General features: G+C 42.0%; 2 protein-coding genes across 17 annotated transcripts in view; one reads left to right on the top strand and one right to left on the bottom strand.

Moving 5' to 3' along the window:
• Positions 1–890, bottom strand: part of SGCE (sarcoglycan epsilon) — a 71,383-nt gene extending 70,493 nt beyond the window's left edge. For 7 of the 15 annotated variants that reach the window (XM_007982124.3, XM_007982127.3, XM_038004625.2 and 4 more), the window contains exon 1: positions 718–886. In XM_007982124.3, the coding sequence (XP_007980315.1) occupies positions 718–826 (109 nt within the window). In that variant the 5' untranslated portion in view covers positions 827–886. Of the gene's footprint in view, positions 1–717 lie in introns of all 15 variants that reach the window. The other 8 variants (XM_007982128.3, XM_007982133.3, XM_038004631.2 and 5 more) reach the window with 6 other exon arrangements.
• A 147-nt stretch (positions 891–1,037) lies between these two features.
• On the top strand, positions 1,038–14,444 carry PEG10 (paternally expressed 10). 2 transcript variants are annotated; one of them, NM_001292095.1, is given in 2 exon segments: positions 1,038–1,320; positions 8,072–14,444. In NM_001292095.1, coding segments are annotated over 2 exon segments (2,355 nt in total). In that variant the 5' UTR covers positions 1,038–1,315; the 3' UTR covers positions 10,421–14,444.
• The last annotated feature ends 5,720 nt before the right edge of the window (positions 14,445–20,164 follow it).

Raw genomic sequence — 20,164 nt, 5'->3', positions numbered from 1 at the left:
TCCACAGCTGTTTTAAATTGGTTTTGGTTTCTGCAAATAGCGCACTTGGTGCGGCAGCATCTCTGGCTTCCAGCCGGGGTTAACCGTGACCTGAACGCCCTGTGTAGTTCCCAGCATTTCACGATTCCGCTTCCCTGCTCCGTAAAACCGAAGAAAACCGAGATTTCCGCCACCGAGAAATGGACTTAGCAAGAGGGGGAAATTCGGTGTTTTAAATGTCAAATTTTGTTCTCTATCACGATCAAGAAAAGGAGAAAAGATGTGTTTGTGTAGCGGGGACGCAGATTGACACCCATTTCCTTTGGCTCGCATCCCGGCCGCAGAGCCCAATCGCGGGGAAACGCCCCCCCCCCCGAAAAACAGGCAACGACCCCCAGCTCTTTGCTGCAGGGATCGGGAGAGGACTACCCTGGGGCTGGGCGGGGAGGGGGATGTTGGGAACGGGAATTGGAGATGGAATTTCTGCGCCCGCAGAGCAGGGAGGGGCCCGCGGGGGCGCGGAGAGGAAAAAAGGCCAGGGGTCAAGCCTGGGAAGAGAGAAGCTGGGCCGGGAAAGTGGGGTACAGGGCGTACTGAAGGAGGGGTAAGGTGGGGTCCGGGACAGAAAGAGAGGCTGGTGCCCAAAGGGCGCGCCCAGGCGCCCGGAACCCGAGCGGGGGATGGGGAGGCGGCGGCCTGTTGGCCCCGGGTCCTCCACGTCGCGCGCAGGCCACTAACCTGTCAGCAAGAATGTGCCAGTGGTCGCGGGGCTCATCCTGCGTGTCCCCCGACCCTGTCCCGTCCAAGCACAGGGGTCTCCCAGCTCCCACCACCGGGGCAATTGCATTCTTGGCCTGGCTAGGCCGTCCGTCCTCGATTCTCCCCTCCCCTCCCTTTCTTCTTCCCTCCCAGCTTGGCCAGTTCAGCATCAGCATCCCGCACCCCCTCGGTAATCCCGTACTCCCTCTAGCGGCGGGCCACTGTAGTGTTGCCACCGCCCCCACCCCCATCCCCCATGCCCCGCACCCCCCTCCACCCCCTAGCCCGCGGAGCACGCTGGGATTTGGCGCCCCCCTCCTCGGTGCAACCTATATAAGGCTCGCAGTCTGCGCTCTTGGTACACGCGCTTCAACTTCGGTTGGTGTGTGTCGAAGAAACCTGACTGCGCCCTGAGGAGAACAGCGGAGAAGGTCCACCAAGCCTGGCGAAAGGTCCACTGAGCGGGCTGTCGTCCGGAGCCACTCCGGGCTGCGGAGCACCCAGTGGAGACCGCGCCTGGCTCAGGTGTGGGACCCCATCCTTCCTGCCTTCGCAGAGGAGTCCTCGCGTGGTGAGTATGCGGTGAGGATGTTTTTTTTTAAAGATCACGTTCATTCCCCATGCTTATCGGGAACTGCGGGAGATAGAGTAGCACCCCAGAATGTCTCCACGCAAACCTTGTCACGCCTTCACTGGCTGTACCCCAAAACAAATGGGGAAAACAAGCCTTCAAGGCTTGGGTTTCCAGGACCAAGTCCAGATACGGGCTATAGAGAGAGATGAGCTGCGGACAGTGATGAGCTGCAGACGGTCAGGAGCTGCAGATCGATTTGCAATTTGCTCTTCAAATGCGCTACCAAGTGCCATGCTTTACAAACTGATAAGCGCTTCAAATGCGCTACAAAACTGGCGCTTCAGATGCGCTACAAGCACGCTTCACGCGGGCGACAAACTGATGGGCGCTACAACTGGCGCTTCATTGCGCTATGAACTGATGGGCGCTTTATGTGCCACAAACTGATGGATGGGCGCTTCAGTGGCGCTACAATCCCGAACGAGGAGCGGGGATATAGGAGCTGCAGACAGAAAACTGAATTGCGCTTTACACGCGCTGCAAAATCTGAGCTGCAGAAGAGTAGCACTACAAAAACGCTACAAAAACGATGCGATTAGCCAGCCCGAAGACAGCGCTTCATTGCGCTCCGAGGCACATGAACTGCAGAGGTACATGAGCTGCGGAACAATTCACACCTAAAATGCACTACAAAGTGGTAAGAGCTACAGAGGTACAGGAGCTGCAGACTGTTTGCGCTACAAATAAAGCAGCCGTAGTGGGACATGAGCTGCGGAGTACAATTCCTCTGTTTTCTTGGAGCAGGACCCCACCCTTTCACCTTTTGGAATGGCTCCCACTCTATTTTTCTGCAGGACGGTTCTCTGCATGATGGTGCTGGTAGACAAAATGGAGCCCTGGGCAAAAATTAGTGCTTAACATTCTGCCCATACCATTCCCGCTATAGCAGTGGAGTGGAGGGGCGCTGATTTGAGTGGAAATGGGAATCTTTTGGTGAGGGCAGAGCAGGCTGCCTGCCTGGTTGTGCTTGATTGAAGTGGCGGTGTAGTTGTGGTGGCGCGAATCAGCGTCCAGCAACAGTTTGTGGAAACTGTGGGTTTGCTGAGTATGGCGGGGGGATTGGATCTGTGGATTGCTCTTGCTGCATGAAATGAATCTGGCTTTGGTGGCTGGTGGGAGGAGTTTGGGAGAGGGGATTCTGGCGGGGGGGTGTGCAGATACTCTGCAGCCCTGTAGCAGCCAGTCTCAGGCCTGCCCCGCCCATCCTAGCGTGCCTTCTCTGCGGTACTTAGCGCCTCCTCCCACAGCGCCTCCTCAGAGCGCGCCTCCCCTGCAGCGCGCCTTCCCAGAGCGCGCCTTCTAGATGCGGCGTCCTCAGGCCCCTCCTCCCAGCTCCTTAGCGCCTGCCTGCCCAGGCTCCACCTCTCCCTGGCCACCTCATTCTGAGGTGAGCTGCTCAGGCCCCGCCTCTTCCAGACCCGCCTTTTCTAAGGTGAGCTGCCCAGGCCTCGCCTCCCCAGCCCACCTCCTCTGAGGTGAACTGCCCAGGCCCCGCCTCTCCCGGGCCGCCTCCTCTGAGGTGAACTGCCCAGGCCCCGCCTCTCCCCGCCCGCCTCCTCTGAGGTGAACTGCCCAGGCCCCGCCTCTCCCAGGCACGCCTCCTCTGAGATAAACCGCCCAGGCCCCTCCTCTCCTGGGCCCGCCTCCTCTGAGGTAAGCCCACCCTCCTCTGAGGTGAGCTCACCCAGATCCCGCCTCCCCCAGGCCCGCCTTCTCTGAGGTGGCCTGCTCAGGCCCCGCCTCTCCAAGGCTTGGCCCCTCCCTAAGCCTGCCTCTGCCGGACTGGCCTATAGCTCCGCCTCCCTCAGAGCAGCTAGCGCACATGCGCAGTGTGAGCCCTCAGCCCCTCCCTTCAGGCCCCGGTCCTCTGCGCCTGCGCACCTTCCTAGCCTGAGCCTGGCTGTACAGCCCCGCCCCCCTGCGGTTTCTCTGCTGTGTCGGTTTTGCTCTTTGGCTACTAGTGTCTACTAGAATAATAAAACAATAATTATAACTGGAATTTATGAGCACTTTTAATATGTGCTTTGCATATATTCAATGACACAATCCTACAATTTAAACTCCTGATAATGGCTTACCAAGGGACCTTGTAAACTGGCATGGCTGGTGCCTCTAACGGCAGTTTAGCCAAATGTTTTTACTGCAGATGAAAACCAAAACTTAACAACTTCTTTTTAAAAACTTTAAAAATATTTTCACATTTAAGGTTTTTTTAGAGACACTAGTGGACCTTTTGGAATCCAATGTTTTGGTGGATACAAAATTGGTGCTGTTGGTTTGGCCTCTGAGTGAGGATAAGGCTTTTTTATTTGTGTGCCTATGAAGCTGGTTTTTTTTCTTGCATCTCTAGGTGATTAACCCTAGCCTATTTGCCTATGTATAATAAACTGTGCCTGCACATGGTAGGCATTCATTAAATATGTGTTAAATGATCAGAGTAAATTGGTTTATTCAGTGTCTTGCTTGATGTCTGTAGGTCTCTTCTGATTTGCTCCTTTCCTATGGTGGTCTGCTGTCCTGGGTTGCCTTGTTTGCGTTGTCTCTCACATTTAACAGAATTTTTAAAAGTGTATGTGTTTTTAAACTCCAATAATATAAGCTGTAATTATAATACAAAACAACTAAATTAATTTTAATTATTCCAAATAATTAGCTTTTTTCATAAAAAGCTAGTTATTCCAAATATTAGCTTTTTTCATGAAAAGCTACTTATTCCAAATAATTAGCTTTTTTCATAAAAAGCTAGTTATTCCAAATAATTAGCTTTGTTCATAAAAAGCTAGTTATTCCAAATAATTAGCTTTTTTCATAAAAAGCTAATTTAAATTTGGGGCAAGTGGATTGTTAATGGTACATATTGGTATTAAAGTTTGTGTAATGTTACATAAAGTAGTTACATTACAAAATATAGATTGTTTCAGCTTGCATAAACATCTGTATAAAACAAATTTATAACTGATTCCCAGTAAGATGTACCATGTAAGAATTGTGTTTCTAGCTGAATGAAGAAATTTTAAAACCTGGTTCCATATATTACAAATCATGAGCCAGGACTTTGATAGGGGAGGAACTGGGGGCAAAAATCTCGTGTCACGTACCCCTGTCCCACAACAAGTACACAATCTATGGAAAATTTGTGCTTATCATAATTACAGCTTTAAGTAATTCCCCCTCCTCTTTGGATATTGTATATTGGCATATTAAAGAGGTTCAAAACAACTGTAATAATATGAATATTAAGAGAATTTGCATTTCATAAATAGTACAAGATAGTAGTAAAAAATTGAACATTTGAAAATATGAAGCAACTAAGAGTTGCTTAATGAGGTGTCATTTCCTAATGGGATGTTTATTTATGGTTTTTGGCTACTATTGCTCTTTGGTGTGTTTGTGGAATAGAAATTTTTCCAAGCTATTATGAAGAGTCAATAATTAACCAAATGTATTTAATTCCTAAAAAGACTAAAACTGAAATTATTATCATGTAAAGATGGCATCTGTCCTAGGCAGCTTGGCTTTATGCAGTTTGTCCTTTTAATTTTCAGGAATGAGACCTCTTGAACCCTCCCCTCCAATGCAGCCCCTACTAAGGGGGAGTTTAAGGAGCCATACATAGTTCTATAATTCAAATCAAGTAAACATGCTCCTTGTCCCAGGTTAACTTGTGCTGCCTCAGTCACTGTTTAAATATTTTTATATGCACTGTTAACCTGCCTGCCCATTACCCTATTACTTTTAATGGATAAACTACTGTTCCCTGGGCAGTTGTCTCTTTTAACGTCCCACCCTAAACTTGCCAACCCTCATGTGAAGGCCTCAGGCTTGTTATTGGCAAAGGTCAGAAGTCTTAAGTTAGTGACCTTGCAGGCTAAAGTAGGCCTTGAATTTTTTTTTACCAGCACTACATTAAAAATTAAAAAAGAACAAAATGTCTGGTTGGGGGCGGGTAGGGAGGAGGGCATGCACCTCCAAGTTCCATTGTTGCAGCCCCTCCCATCTTAACTCTGGTCTCTTTTCACTTTTAAAGTACCTTCCTTATATACCAAAAGTATTTGAATTTTTAACACTTATTGATCTTTTATTTCCCTAAACCATGTAGTAATTATTTGCTGATTTCCTAATGTATTATTATTTCTGTCACATCATTGTTTTTTGCAGATAATGAAACTATCAGACCTGGGCTTCAAGAAAGCCCCCCTTAGTGACCGTGATTGACAAGTGGTCAGGCTGCACCAGGCCATGCTGTGAATGCTCTTTAGGAAGTCTTTTCTCAAGGTTTTGAAGATATTAATGTCTAGATGACAAAAGTGGTACCTTAGTCGCCTTACTTATGCTTATTAGTTGTTTCTTAATGGTACATGAAAACTCCTAATTTAATAAGTAAAAATTGCATTATGTTGTGATGTTATATTGTCAGGGTCACCAATAGAATTGTCTTTAAGGAGTTGGAAATGATACTGGATGTCACAGGTTATGATGTGTTTATTGTATTTTCTAATTTTTTCTAAACTTGAATATTTTATCTTGAATGTCAATTACTTGTTTTTGTAGACTAAGTTACTAAAGTAATTAAGTAGTGGGGTTAAAATTATTAAAATGTCACACTACTCCCTGTCTCTTAAAGACCTTGCTTGCTGTATAGCCACTCCTTGGAGAGGCTACACCAACTGCAAAGGACACAGGGAAAGTATCTGTGGGTGGTGACATTGGGGCATGGGAGGTACCTAAAGGGTTAGGAGTTGGGGAAGAAGGAGCATTTCTTTACAGCCAGGGGCTGGGCATCATATTTAATTACCACTTTCTTTCTTTTTTTTTTTTTTCTTGTACTCTATTGGTTGAAAATAGTAACTTCTCTAATTACCAACTGTGTATCTTTCTGGGCTTATTCTATGTAATTTATTTGGTGTCCGTTTTTGCAGGTAAATCACATAGTGAGTATCCAGAGAGGACCAAGTTATGTTTTTAAACTTTTGTTTAAATAAAAGTTTTATACACTTTTTAAACTTTCTTTAAAAGTTTTATAAACTTTTCAAACTTTCTTAAAAGTTTTATAAGCTTTTCAAACTTTCTTTAAAAGTTTTATAAACTTTTCAAACTTTCTTTAAAAGTTTTATAAACTTTTCAAACTTTCTTTAAAAGTTTTATAAACTTTTCAAACTTTCTTTAAAAGTTTTATAAACTTTTCAAACTTTCTTAAAAGTTTTATAAGCTTTTCAAACTTTCTTTAAAAGTTTTATAAACTTTTCAAACTTTCTTTAAAAGTTTTAAACTTTTTAAATTAAAGTTTTTTAAACTTTTTTAAGCTTTTACATATTATGTTTTAAACTTTTTATATATTTAAATTTTCCAAATATGGGACTTGAGATTATTAATAAAATTTAAAATAATTAAATCATTCTAAATGCATTTAACTGTATTTTCAGGAAGTACACAGGCAGACAGTGTCAGGATTTTTTATGTGTGTGATTTATTGTCATTGCACTCATAATTAGAATGCTTAAACACACACCCTACCCCCACCTCCCCATACACATCCACTTACCCGCAGGAATGCAGCCCTGTCCCACCTTAACATTACAAACCTTCATTTGGGGCTATGCTGACAAATCTTGCTTAAAAACTATGGATTGCAAACTGGTGACCTGCAAGATAAATAAGGCCTTGGATTTGACCAACACAGTGTTTTTAAAAAAGTAAACATCTTTAGGTGGGAAATGCATGCCCATGTTGCTATAGTTGCAGCCCCTCCCTCTTTTAATCCCACTCTCTTCACACAGATAATCATCTTTCTATTTTCTAATTAATAACTTTGTTAATATCAGCTAACCATTATTGAATACTCACTACATAATTTACCTGCACTATTTAATTAAGTCCTCACAGTTAGTTTGAGGTATACTATTATTGGGCTTCTTTGAATGCCCCATTTTATAGCTTTTCCTAGGAGGCATCAATTAGTGTTTCTTGAATGACTGCATAAATGACAAGGGAAACTGACATACGCATATTGCTGCTTAGTGCCATTTCTGTCCCATAGAGAATTTTCTTTGGGGATTTAAATTATGGTCAGAAAAGTAATTTAGGCAGTCCTGTGGTTTTTGTGGTGGTGGTTGTTTGATTTGATAACCAGTTACCTTCTCTGTGGCAGTGAAACAGGGTTGTGACAGTTGGCCACAGTACCCTCCTCCCGCCCACAGAGCTGATGAGTACGTGCATTGTGATTTTAATACTCCCCTCTTTTTTAATTAGCTTCTATTAGTTGTAGTATTAACTATTTTTGGCCTAGCTTCTTTAATAACAAAAGTTATTATTTTGGCTTTAATTTGCATAATTGATTTGGTATCTATGTTTGCCTTGAAGTTTCTTCCTCTGTTTCAATACAAAACTACTTGTTTAGAGGGTTTCAACATTCTTTTATAGTTTATAAAGGTAAGCATGCTGTTGATAATGTATTGTTGAATCATAATGAACAGGTGGCCTTTGAGGAAGACAAGGTCATTTGAACATCAAAAAGTAGTTTCCTTTTTGTTATCTATGGTGCTGATTGATACTTTTCTCTTGAAAGTTTGTTTTCTTTGTTTGCTAATTAGTAATGTAAGTACATAGAGCAAGGGATAATTTAAATACTAAATCCTTTGTGTCTGCATTTTGCTGCTTTGAATCTATAAGTTGGATTTATACATTTATCTTTATTTACAGAAATAAGCGGATTTTGAAAACAAAAAAAAGAAGGAGTGGAAGAGGGGGCCAGGATCCAGGCCTCCATCCCCACAGAAGTGAAGCTACAGCTGGGAGGTCTCCTCCCACCCCAACCGTCACCCTGGGTCCCGACTGCCCACCTCCTCCCCCTCCCCCTCCCCCCAACAACAACAACAACAACAACTCCAAGCACACCGGCCATAAGAGCGCGTGTGTCCCCAACATGACCGAACGAAGAAGGGATGAGCTCTCTGAAGAGATCAACAACCTAAGAGAGAAGGTCATTAAGCAGTCCGAGGAGAACAACAACCTGCAGAACCAGGTGCAGAAGCTCACAGAGGAGAACACCACCCTTAGAGAGCAAGTGGAACCCACCCCTGAGGATGAGGATGATGACATCGAGCTCCGCGGTGCTGCAGCAGCTGCTGCCCCACCCCCTCCAATAGAGGAAGAGTGCCCAGAAGACCTTCCAGAGAAGTTTGATGGCAACCCAGACATGCTGGCTCCTTTCATGGCCCAGTGCCAGATCTTCATGGAAAAGAGCACCAGGGATTTCTCAGTTGATCGTGTCCGTGTCTGTTTCGTGACAAGCATGATGACCGGCCGTGCTGCCCGCTGGGCCTCGGCAAAGCTGGAGCGCTCCCACTACCTGATGCACAACTACCCAGCTTTCATGATGGAAATGAAGCATGTCTTTGAAGACCCTCAGAGGCGAGAGGCTGCCAAACGCAAGATCAGACGCCTGCGCCAAGGCATGGGGTCTGTCATCGACTATTCCAATGCTTTCCAGATGATTGCCCAGGACCTGGATTGGAACGAGCCTGCGCTGATTGACCAGTACCACGAGGGCCTCAGCGATCACATTCAGGAGGAGCTCTCCCACCTCGAGGTCGCCAAGTCGCTGTCTGCTCTGATTGGGCAGTGCATTCACATTGAGAGAAGGCTGGCCAGGGCTGCTGCAGCTCGCAAGCCACGCTCACCACCCCGGGCGCTGGTGTTGCCTCACGTTGCAAGCCACCACCAGGTAGATCCAACCGAGCCGGTGGGAGGTGCCCGCATGCGCCTGACCCAGGAGGAAAAAGAAAGACGCAGAAAGCTGAACCTGTGCCTCTACTGTGGAACAGGAGGGCACTACGCTGACAACTGTCCTGCCAAGGCCTCGAAGGCTTCGCCGGCGGGAAACTCCCCGGCCCCGCTGTAGAGGGACCTTCAGCGACCGGGCCAGAAATAATAAGGTCCCCACAAGATGACGCCTCATCTCCACACTTGCAAGTGATGCTCCAGATTCATCTTCCGGGCAGACACACCCTGTTCGTCCGAGCCATGATCGATTCTGGTGCTTCTGGCAACTTCATTGATCACGAATACGTTGCTCAAAATGGAATTCCTCTAAGAATCAAGGACTGGCCAATACTTGTGGAAGCAATTGATGGGCGCCCCATAGCATCGGGCCCAGTTGTCCACGAAACTCACGACCTGATAGTTGACCTGGGAGATCACCGTGAAGTGCTGTCATTTGATGTGACTCAGTCTCCATTCTTCCCTGTCGTCCTAGGGGTTCGCTGGCTGAGCACACATGATCCCAACATCACATGGAGCACTCGATCTATTGTCTTTGATTCTGAATACTGCCGCTACCACTGCCGGATGTATTCTCCAATACCACCATCGCTCCCACCACCAGCACAACAACCGCCACTCTATTATCCAGTAGATGGATACAGAGTTTACCAACCAGTGAGGTATTACTATGTCCAGAATGTGTACACTCCAGTAGATGAGCACGTCTACCCAGATCACCGCCTGGTTGACCCTCACATAGAAATGATACCTGGAGCACACAGTATTCCCAGCGGACATGTGTACTCACTGTCTGAACCTGAAATGGCAGCTCTTCGAGATTTTGTGGCAAGAAATGTGAAAGATGGGCTGATTACTCCAACGATTGCACCTAATGGAGCCCAAGTTCTCCAGGTGAAGAGGGGGTGGAAACTGCAAGTTTCTTACGATTGCCGAGCTCCAAACAATTTTACTATCCAGAATCAGTATCCTCGCCTGTCTATTCCAAATTTAGAAGACCAAGCGCACCTGGCAACGTACACTGAATTCATACCTCAGATACCTGGATACCAAACGTACCCCACATATGCCGCATACCCGACCTACCCAGTAGGATTCGCCTGGTACCCAGTGGGAAGAGACGGACAAGGAAGATCACTATATGTACCTGTTATGATCACTTGGAATCCACACTGGTACCGCCAGCCTCCGGTACCACAGTACCCGCCGCCACAGCCGCCGCCTCCACCACCACCGCCGCCGCCGCCTCCATCTTACAGTACCCTGTAAATACTTGTCATGTCCTTCAGGATCTCTGCCCTCAAAATTTATTCCTGTTCAGCTTCTCAATCAGTGACTGTGTGCTAAGTTTTAGGCTACTGTATCTTCAGGCCACCTGAGGCACATCCTCTCTGAAACGGTTATAGAAGGTCAGGGCCACCCTGGACTGGCACACATCCTAAAGCACCAAAAGACCTTCAACATTTTCTGAGAGCAACAGAGTATTTGCCAATAAATTATCTCTCATTTTTCCACCTTGACTGCCAATCTAACTAAAATAATTAGTAAGTTTACTTTCCAGCCAGTCCTGGAAGTCTGGGTTTTACCTGCCAAAACCTCTGTCACCATCTGAATTATAGGCTGCCAAATTTGTTCTTTAACATTTACAGAGAAGCTGATACAAATGCAGGAAATGCTGATTTCTTTATGGAGGGGGAGACAAGGAGGAGGAGGAGGACATGACTTTTCTTGCAGTTTCGGTACCCTCTAAATCACTGGAGGACCGAGGCCTTATTAAGGAAGCCAGAATTATCGGTGCAGTATGGAAAGGCTTCCGTGATCCTCTCGCTGCACCCTTAGAAACTTCACCGTCTTCAAACTCCATTTCCATGGTTCTGTTAATTCTCAAGGAGCAGCAACTTGACTGGTTCTCCCAGGAGCAGGCAAAACTCTTGTAACATGAAACATCTCAGGCTTGAAAAGAAAGTGCTCTCTCAGATGGACTCTTGCATGTTAAGAGTGTGCCTTCACATCGTGGTGCAAATCACATGTACCCAAGGACTCCGGCTTTGACATAACACCTTACCATCATCATGCCATAATGGCGTCCACGAAGCATTAAACCTGGTAACCAGAGATTACTGGTGGTTCCAGGGGTGTTAGATGTTCATGAAATGTGACCACATCTCAATTACCTTCGAGGGCTAAAGAATAGCAGATCAAAAGGACTCCAAAATCCCGTACCCAACTCTTAAAAGATTTGTCCTGGTACTTCAGAAAGAATTTTCATGAGTGTTGTTAATTGGCTGGAAAAGCACCAGCTGACGTTTTAGAAGCATCTATCCATGTGTCTGTCTCCATACGCATCTGGGCATTCCATCTTCAGTCCCCTCATTAGACTGTAGCGTGTTAGGATGTGTGGAGAGAAGAGAAATGATTTAGCACCCAGATTCACACTCCTATGCCTGGAAGGGACATCTCTGAAGAAGAGGAATTAGGGCTGTGGACACTGTCTTGAGGATGTGGACTTCCTTAGTGAACTCCACATTACTTGACGGTAACCACTTCAGAAGGATCAGAATCCATGTAATGAAAAGGGTCCCTCTAGAGGATGGAGCTGATGTGAAGCTGCCAATGGATGAAAAGCCTCAGAAAGCAATTCAAAGAACTCAAAGCAACGAACAACACAAGAGTTGTCTTCAGCCCAGTGACACCTCTGGTGTCCCCTGGATGCTTTATGCTAACCTGGGACTGCCTGACTTCCTTTAGCCTGGTCCCTTGCTACTACCTTGAACTGTTTTATCTAACCTCTCTTTTTCTGTTTAATTCTTTACTACTGCCATTGACCCTGCTGCAGGATTTGTATCATGTTCCTGCCTGGTTGCTGAGACTCCATTTTGCTGCCACACACAGAGATGTAACAGGCAGGTTTTAATTGCCAAAACACAGTTTGAGCAGTAGAAAACAACATGGTGTGCATCTCAAATTGCCTGACGTGAAGAGGAGTCTTAACGGTGAAGTTTCACTTTTCATCAGCATCATCTTTCACATGTTCATTATCATCCACCCTTATTCTTGCATGTTTAAATACTTAAAATTTTTAGTATAATTTTTAGTGTAAGTGTTTTGAAGTGGTGACTAGGCTTTCAAAAATTTCCATTGAATTACAAAGTACTATCCAGTTCTTACTGTTAGAGTTAAACTAAGTAAAAATGATAAGTAACATAGTGTAAAATATTTCTTTACTGTGAAGTTCTTACAATGCTGTGAATGAGAGGCTCCTCAGAACTGGAGTATTTGTATAACAGTTCATCCTGTTCATCTTCAATTTTAACATCATATATAATTTCAATTCTATTAATTGGGCCTTTAAAAATCATATAAAAGGATATAAAATTTCAAAAGAAAAACCTAATTGACTATTTAATCCAAAACAACTTTTTTTTTCGTTCAATGGAATCAGAAAGCTTGTCAATCACTCATGTGTTTTAGAGTAATTACTTTTAAAATGGTGCATTTGTGCTTCTGAACTATTTTGAAGCGTCACTTCTGTTTACCTCAAGTATCAATTCATCCTCCATACCTTTGAATTCAAGTTGTTTTGTGTCAAATTTACAGTTGTCAATTGATCTTCAAGCTGCAGGGTGCCTAGAAATGGGCCGTTGTCTGTAGCCCTGGCATGTGCACACGGACATTTGCCACCACTGCAAGCAAAAGTCTGGAGAAGTTCCCCAACGACAAGAATGATCAGGGAGAATATGCTGCTGTGGGTTAACAACTCAGAAAGTCCCCGATCCACATTTGGCTGCTTACTAAAGCTTGTGATTAACTTTTTGGCAGTGTGTACTATGCTCTATTGCTATATATGCTATCTATAAATGTAGATGTTAAGGATAAGTAATTCTAAATTTATTATTCTATAGTATTGAAGTTTGGTTAAGTTTCCTTTCACTCAATTGATTTCTTTTGTTGTTAATCAAATTTATGTTAATTGGATCCTTTAATTTTTTTGGCATTTTCCAACAAAAATGGATTTATTCATAAGAAAGGAAAAAAATCAATGGAATTTGATATCTAAAGAAGTTAGAAAGGGAGCAAAATAAAAAACATAAAGGAGATAGATTATTAAGCAAAATCAATAGCTGAGTTTTTGAAACAAACTGGCAAAATTAATTAATTGACTTTTGGCCCAAATTTACATTGTTAATTAAATCAAGAAGGAAGAAGATCTAAGAGCTCCCATTGATAGGCAAGCCTAGAGAGAACTAGCTAAATTTATCATGCTAGGATATTGAAACAGAGAAAGTTTACATACATTTATGAAGGGTCAATTTAGTTTGGACAGTGAGGTATTTGTCCTAGATAGTGGAAAAAAGGAGAATTAGTCTGATGGAATCATGAAGTAATACAGTGAACTTGCAGGTGCACAAAATAAGAGGGCCACATCTATATGGTGCAGTCTGGAATTCTGTTTAAGTTTGCAGGTACCTCTTGGACATCTGAATTGATCCAGTTGTCATCCACCACAGACATCTCACATCAGATACAGACAGTTCCAAGATTGACAACAGAGAACACCCTGCTGGAAAGACCTGGGCAGAAATGGAGAGCCCTGCAGGAGCCATGTTACATTTTCATCTAAAGAGAGAAGACACATCTGATGAGACTGAAAGTTCTTTGTTGTTTTAGATTGCAGAATGGCATTGAATTGGTCTGCGGAAATTGCATTGCTTTTATTTCTTTATGTAATCAAGTTTAAGTAATAGGGGATATATAATCATAAGCATTTTAGGGTGGGAGGGACTATTAAGTAATTTTAAGTGGGTGGGGTTATTTAGAATGTTAGAATAATATTGTGTATTAGATATCGCTATAAGTGGGCATGTGTACTTACTTGTGACCCTTTACCCTGTAATTGCTATCCTTAAAGATTTCAAATAACTCAGAGGGAACTGCAGGGAGACCAACTTATTTAGCGTGAATTGGACATGGATAAAAACCCTAGTGGGAGAAAGTTCAAAGGTGATTAGATTAATAGTTTAATAGAGGATGAGTGCCCTTTAATTAATTACTGCTAGAATGAAATTATCAATGATGGATGGTAAATTTTCATGGAAGTTATAAAAGTGATAAATAAAAACCCTTGCTTTTACCCCTGTCAGTAGCCCTCCTCTTACCACTGAACCCCATTACCCCTACCCCCTCCTTCTAACTTTATTGCTGTATTCTCTTTACTCTATATTGCTCTCTATTTGCTAATATTGCATTGCTGTTACAATAAAAATTCAATAAAGATTTAGTGGTTAAGTGCAAACTGTGTCCTGATCATTTCAGCGTCTACCAGCATCGAGGGAATGGGGTGGGGTAGGGTGGGGAAGGCTGAGAGAGTAGGGAGGGTGGGAGAGGCTACGAGTGGGGATAGTAGAGTAGGGTGGGGCTGTGGGGAGGGTGGGATTGTAGGAAGGGTGGGGAGGTGGGAGGTAGGAGGGTGGGTAGGATAGGGGTGGAATTGAGTTTGGGATAGTGGGGTGGTGGTATAGAGAACATTGTCTATTACAACCCAGTATGAATTATATAGCCAGAATACTCCAGGAAATCAGTTATTCCAGCTGCAAAAGTTTAACGTATAAAATAAAGGTACACAATTAATAACAACTCTGGTGATATAGTATCACACACTTTAACATCAGTTTTACTTTAAATACTTGAGATTCATTAATAGAAAATTATGAAGTATTAGGACATAGAAGAAGACATAAATGCAGTATAGATGTGTGGGAAATTAACACACAGATTTATACCAATTAACACTAAAACAATATAATGAGAGTGATAGTGAAATTCATCTAAGGAAAAAGTGGCAAGTGGTGTTCACAAGGCACTCATCCCATCAGATTTTAAAACACGGTGACCCCACTCAGGGTTGTAGAATAATAGGTTGCATATAGGAAACCTGAAAAAGGGACTCTTAGTGGGTTAGTTTCAAAGGGCTGCTGTGTTCATGTGACATGATAGTCACATAAATATGACTGTTTATTGGGAAGATAGTGACTAAAAGGAAAAATCTAGAACTAATGAAAACACACAACTAAAAACTGTCTACCCTCAGAAGCAAGCTACTAGAGTAGCTGTCCATCAAGCAGAGCTCATAAACTCCAACGGTGTGCAGGGTGGTGGGTGGATTTGAAGAAATTGGGAGTGAGAGTCCTCGGCCAAGAACTACTGAGTTATTAAGTACTTGCCCTGGGAGTTTCTTAAAATTGAACCTGATGCAAAAGTGAATAGCCAAATCATGTTGAAAGAAAATGGAAATACCTTATTCATTCCTATTTGTTACACCTAGACTCCTCCCCACCTGGGTCCCACTTCTTTCCGTAATCCACGTGATTAAACAAAAACAAAAAAAGGTACTCAACCTCAAGATATTAAGTTATGCAACTGTATGACAAAGCTAGTCCAGAACAATAAACTTATTTTACATAACAATTGCAATATTTGTTGAAACATTTTATGAAATGAATAAAGACTCCCTCTTATCTAGTGTAGTGGATGCTAGCAATTAATCAAAACAACTAATTACAATCAAAACAACTACAATCAAAACAATTGTTTAGAATTATGACTACACTATGTTAACTTAAAACACAAATATACATTCATTTGGTCAGTCTAATAGAGGTACGTGTTCCACTGATTGGAGCTCTGAGTTGCCCTTTTGAATAAATTAAATCATCGGCACAAAATGTTACACAGCAATGGGAAAATAAACAACTTTTAAAAACATAAAGGCAATTAAATATTCATGAGGATAAGAATCACTCTTGAGCCACACCTCAAAAAATTGCATAAATCAAGGACTACAAGAAGGAAGAATAACTTATTGGTATGAGGAGGGTAAACTAATAAATCTAAGATGAATTAAATTAATAAAGATAACACGCACAATAGAATGGAAACGTATTCGGTACATACCTATAAAAGATTTGATAACTAATTCACTACTCAAACCACCTCATATTTTTGCTAGAAAAATTAAACACACAATCCCCACCCTTTACTCCTTATCCTCAGGTTCCACATCTACATTCAACCAATCTCAAATGGAAAATACTCAGAAAAAATAGTAAAAAAAAAATACAAAGATAAAAATAAAAATAATACAATACAATTATTTACATATAATTTACATTGTATTAGGTATAACAAGTAATCGAGATAAAGCATACAGGAGGGTGTGCATAAGTTATATGCAAATACTATGGATTTACCTGAGGGACTTGAGCATCTTCAGATTTTACTACTGGCAGGGTGGGAGGTACTGGAACCTATTACCTTCGTACACCAAGGGACAACTGTATTTGAAGAAGAATCTGGAAGGATGGATAAATAACAAAAGGAGAGAGAGTATGTGTGTGTGGTATGTTCAATAACAATTTATTAATTTTTTTCAATGTTCAAGGCAGTAGGCTAGGTCTAAGGGAATGCAATTCAGGGCACAGACCTTGGACTACCACACCTAATGCAGTTGAAGGGTGAGCACCCAAAGGTTCTCTAGCTAGGTGTCTTAGTCCATTTTCATTGTTATAAAAGAATACCTGAGACTGAGTAATCAATAAAGAAAAGTAGTTTATTAAGCTCACAGTTCTGCAGGCTGAGAAGTTCAAGGACATGGTCCTGGCTTCTGGCAAGGACTTTCAAGCTTTGTCACAACCTGGCTGAGAAGGTCAAAGGGGAAGAAGACATATGCAAATGGAAAAACCTGAGGGGCATCTGGCTTTATATCAACCCACTCTTAAGGAAACTAATCCAGTCACTACCTCAAGAACAGCACCAAGCCATTCATGAGGCACTTGCCCCCATATCCCAAACACCTCCTATTAGCTCCATGCCTGCCAACACTGCCACATTGGGGATCAAATTTCAACATGAGTTTTGGTAAGGACAAACAAACCATATCTATATGATAACACCCGAGTACTCCAACTGTTCTTAGGCACCATAGTTGCCCAAGACATTTGTGAGTAGGCAGCATTTAATTATCGTTTAGTGCAGACAAAGGATATTTGACATTTCAGATTTTTTCTAGAATACACTAAATTTCTTAAATATTTATTTTTACTAATCTTTTTCAATTGAGGATTAGAAAGAATGAACAAGAGAAATGATTCCTTCCTCCCAAATTGACCTCCCAAGCAACCCTTTTAGCATATAATAAAATTCCCTTATTCTATTCCCAGATAATCCCTAGAGGTAGTTGACAGCTGTATATCTAGAATCCCAGTTCCTGGAAACTCAGGATAATTTACAGAATAACATTTTGATCCAAGACAGTCAAAAAAGAGAGCAAGTGAATCTTTGGAATATCATTAAATCATTAATTGCTATTTTCTAATGAATTAAAATGAATTATAACTTATATAACTTTAAATCATTGGCTAGTTATTCTCAATCAGTCCATGTTACAAAAAAAGGAATAGGTGGAATTTAGACTCAGAGAGAGCACCTTATAAAAATTTATTATAGATAAAATTCTTTTTAAAATACAAATATTTTTTCCTATTTTATTTCTAAGAGGTTTCAACATTACTTAAATCTCATATATATCAGCCTGATGTTAGAATAAATCTAATAAAATAACACAGCATCCTACTTTCTAGGTATAAGTTGATGTGAAGACTACACATGCTCATTTCTACTTTAAGTCTCTTGAGCAATACCCTAAGTTTCATCACTGCCTGCAGTTCTTAAGGTTAGTTAAAGTAGGGTGAAAGATATTTTGCTAGCTTTTGAACCACAACATTGGTACAGCAAATTACCCTATCAGTCCAAGTCTGAAATACTACCCAATTGTGACAACTGGGCTTAAGTCTTCTTACTAAGCGCTAAACCTCACCAAAATCCAATGTTGAGGTTGGAAGAGTGTTCACTAATGACCTCTCTTTTCTTTTGTACCTACTTGAGAATGAACACAGATAGTTAGATGTGGATTAAAATGCATCTTTATTATGGTCAAGCTAAGTTGTAGAATGCAATTTGGGCCTTAGGTTAAAATTATCCATCCTATTCCTTTCCTCCTCCCCAATTCTGGATCTGAGGATAAGATGTGCTCAGAGTAGATACACTACACAGCCCCCTCAAGGAGGCACATGAGCTGCCTCACACCCATCAAGAACTTGGGAGAGGAACAAAAGCAAGGCAGATATGCTTACAAGCCTACCTTTTTAAGACAAGGTCTATGTAGATTGCATATAAGTATAGAGTATAGAACTGAAGCCCCAGTTTGTTCTCAGGACATTGTCAACACCGATATGTAAGGTTTCTCCAGTCCAGTGATAGCTCTTATCAGGAGATACATATCAGATTGGACTTATTTGCACATATGTAAAATTTACAACCAGAGGGCCAGGGGTTGCACGTATGTCTAGTGTAGCATATTAGGGTTCACTAAGTATAAAAATCCTGATTAAGAACTTGATGACACTTGTTCCTACTTCAGGGGACCTGCTGTCCTTTGTTCCCCTAATATTGAAAGATCAAGTCTCTGACCTAATACCCTGGACTTCACTGTGATGAGAGTCCTCACAGTGATTCCAGTCCACAGTGATAGCCTAAAGGACCACTTTGAAGAAGACACATTCCTACCTAGGAGATGATAAATGAACCATCATGGACACCCACCTAGAGGTTAAAAGGTGGTGTTCTATACCTACTGCAAAGAAATGTGTGAGATATTTTTATTATAAATAGGAATGTGTAGTGTAGACAGTTTAGTTTTATATAGGAATTTTTTTTTTTTAGGTGAAGTCTCACTCTGTCACCCAGGCTGGAGTGTGGTGGTGTGATCTTGGCTCACTGCAAGCTCTGTTTCCCAGGTTCAAGTGATTCTCCTGCCTCAGCCTCCCAAGTAGCTAGGATTACAGGCACCTGCCACAATGCTCAGCTAATTTTTGTATTTTTAGTGGGATGGAGTTTCACCACGTTGGCCAGGCTGGTCTCAAACTCCTGACCTCAAGTGATCCGCCTGCCTCGGCCTCCCAAAGTGCTGGGATTACAGGCATGAGTCACCGCACCCAGTCTACGTAGAATTTCTAAATGTTGATTAATTCCATACTCATATATATATAGTTAATCCTTATAATACACATTTGTTATGGACTAAATTTTCTGCCTTCCCTGCCGCAAATCTGTATATTGAAGCCCTGACTCCCAATGTGACCTATTTGGAGAAAGTGCCTTTAAGGAAGCAATTAAGATTAAATGAGTTCATAAGGGTGGGGTCCTAATCAAATAGAATTAGTGTTTTAAGAAAAGGAAGAACCACCAGGAACACCCACACAAAGGAAAGATCATGTGAGGACACAGAAAAAGGTAGCTATCTACAAGTCAAACACAAATATCTTACCAGACAACAACTCTGCCAGCACATTGATCTTAAAATTCTGACATCCAGAACTGGGAGAAAATAGATTTTTGTTATTTCATCCAACCAGCCTATAGTATTTTGATATGGCAGCCCCAGCAGATTAATACAATACTGCATTTTGTATTCTATAAATTTTATATTTATTATAATATGGAGGAGTATAACATATAATACAGTATAAGAATACTAAATATTAGTATATATTATATCATATATTATATAGTTATTTAATATGTTTTATAATAATAGTACAATATAGTATAATAGATGTAGGTAAAATAAGTATAAACATATTATTATATGTTATATAGTATTCAGATACATTCTGAAAAATGTGTTAGGCAATTTTGTCATTGTGTGAACATTATAGAGTGTACTTACAGAAACCTAGATGGTATAGCCTACTACACACCTAGGCTGTATGGCTATTGCTTCTAGGCTACAAACTTGTATAGCATGTTGCTATACTAAACATTATAGGTAATTGTAACACAAAGGTCAATATTTCTGTAGAAAAGTTACAGTAAAAATACAGTATAAAAGATAAAAAATAGGCCAGGTACAGTGGCTTACACTTATAATCCCAGCAATTTGGGAGGCCGAGGCTGGCA

This window comes from Chlorocebus sabaeus, chromosome 21 (genome assembly GCF_047675955.1).
Source record: "Chlorocebus sabaeus isolate Y175 chromosome 21, mChlSab1.0.hap1, whole genome shotgun sequence".
Classification (NCBI taxonomy): domain Eukaryota; kingdom Metazoa; phylum Chordata; class Mammalia; order Primates; family Cercopithecidae; genus Chlorocebus; species Chlorocebus sabaeus.
The sequence above is the reverse complement of the archived record's forward strand: the minus strand, read 5'-3'. Positions and strand labels throughout refer to the sequence as shown.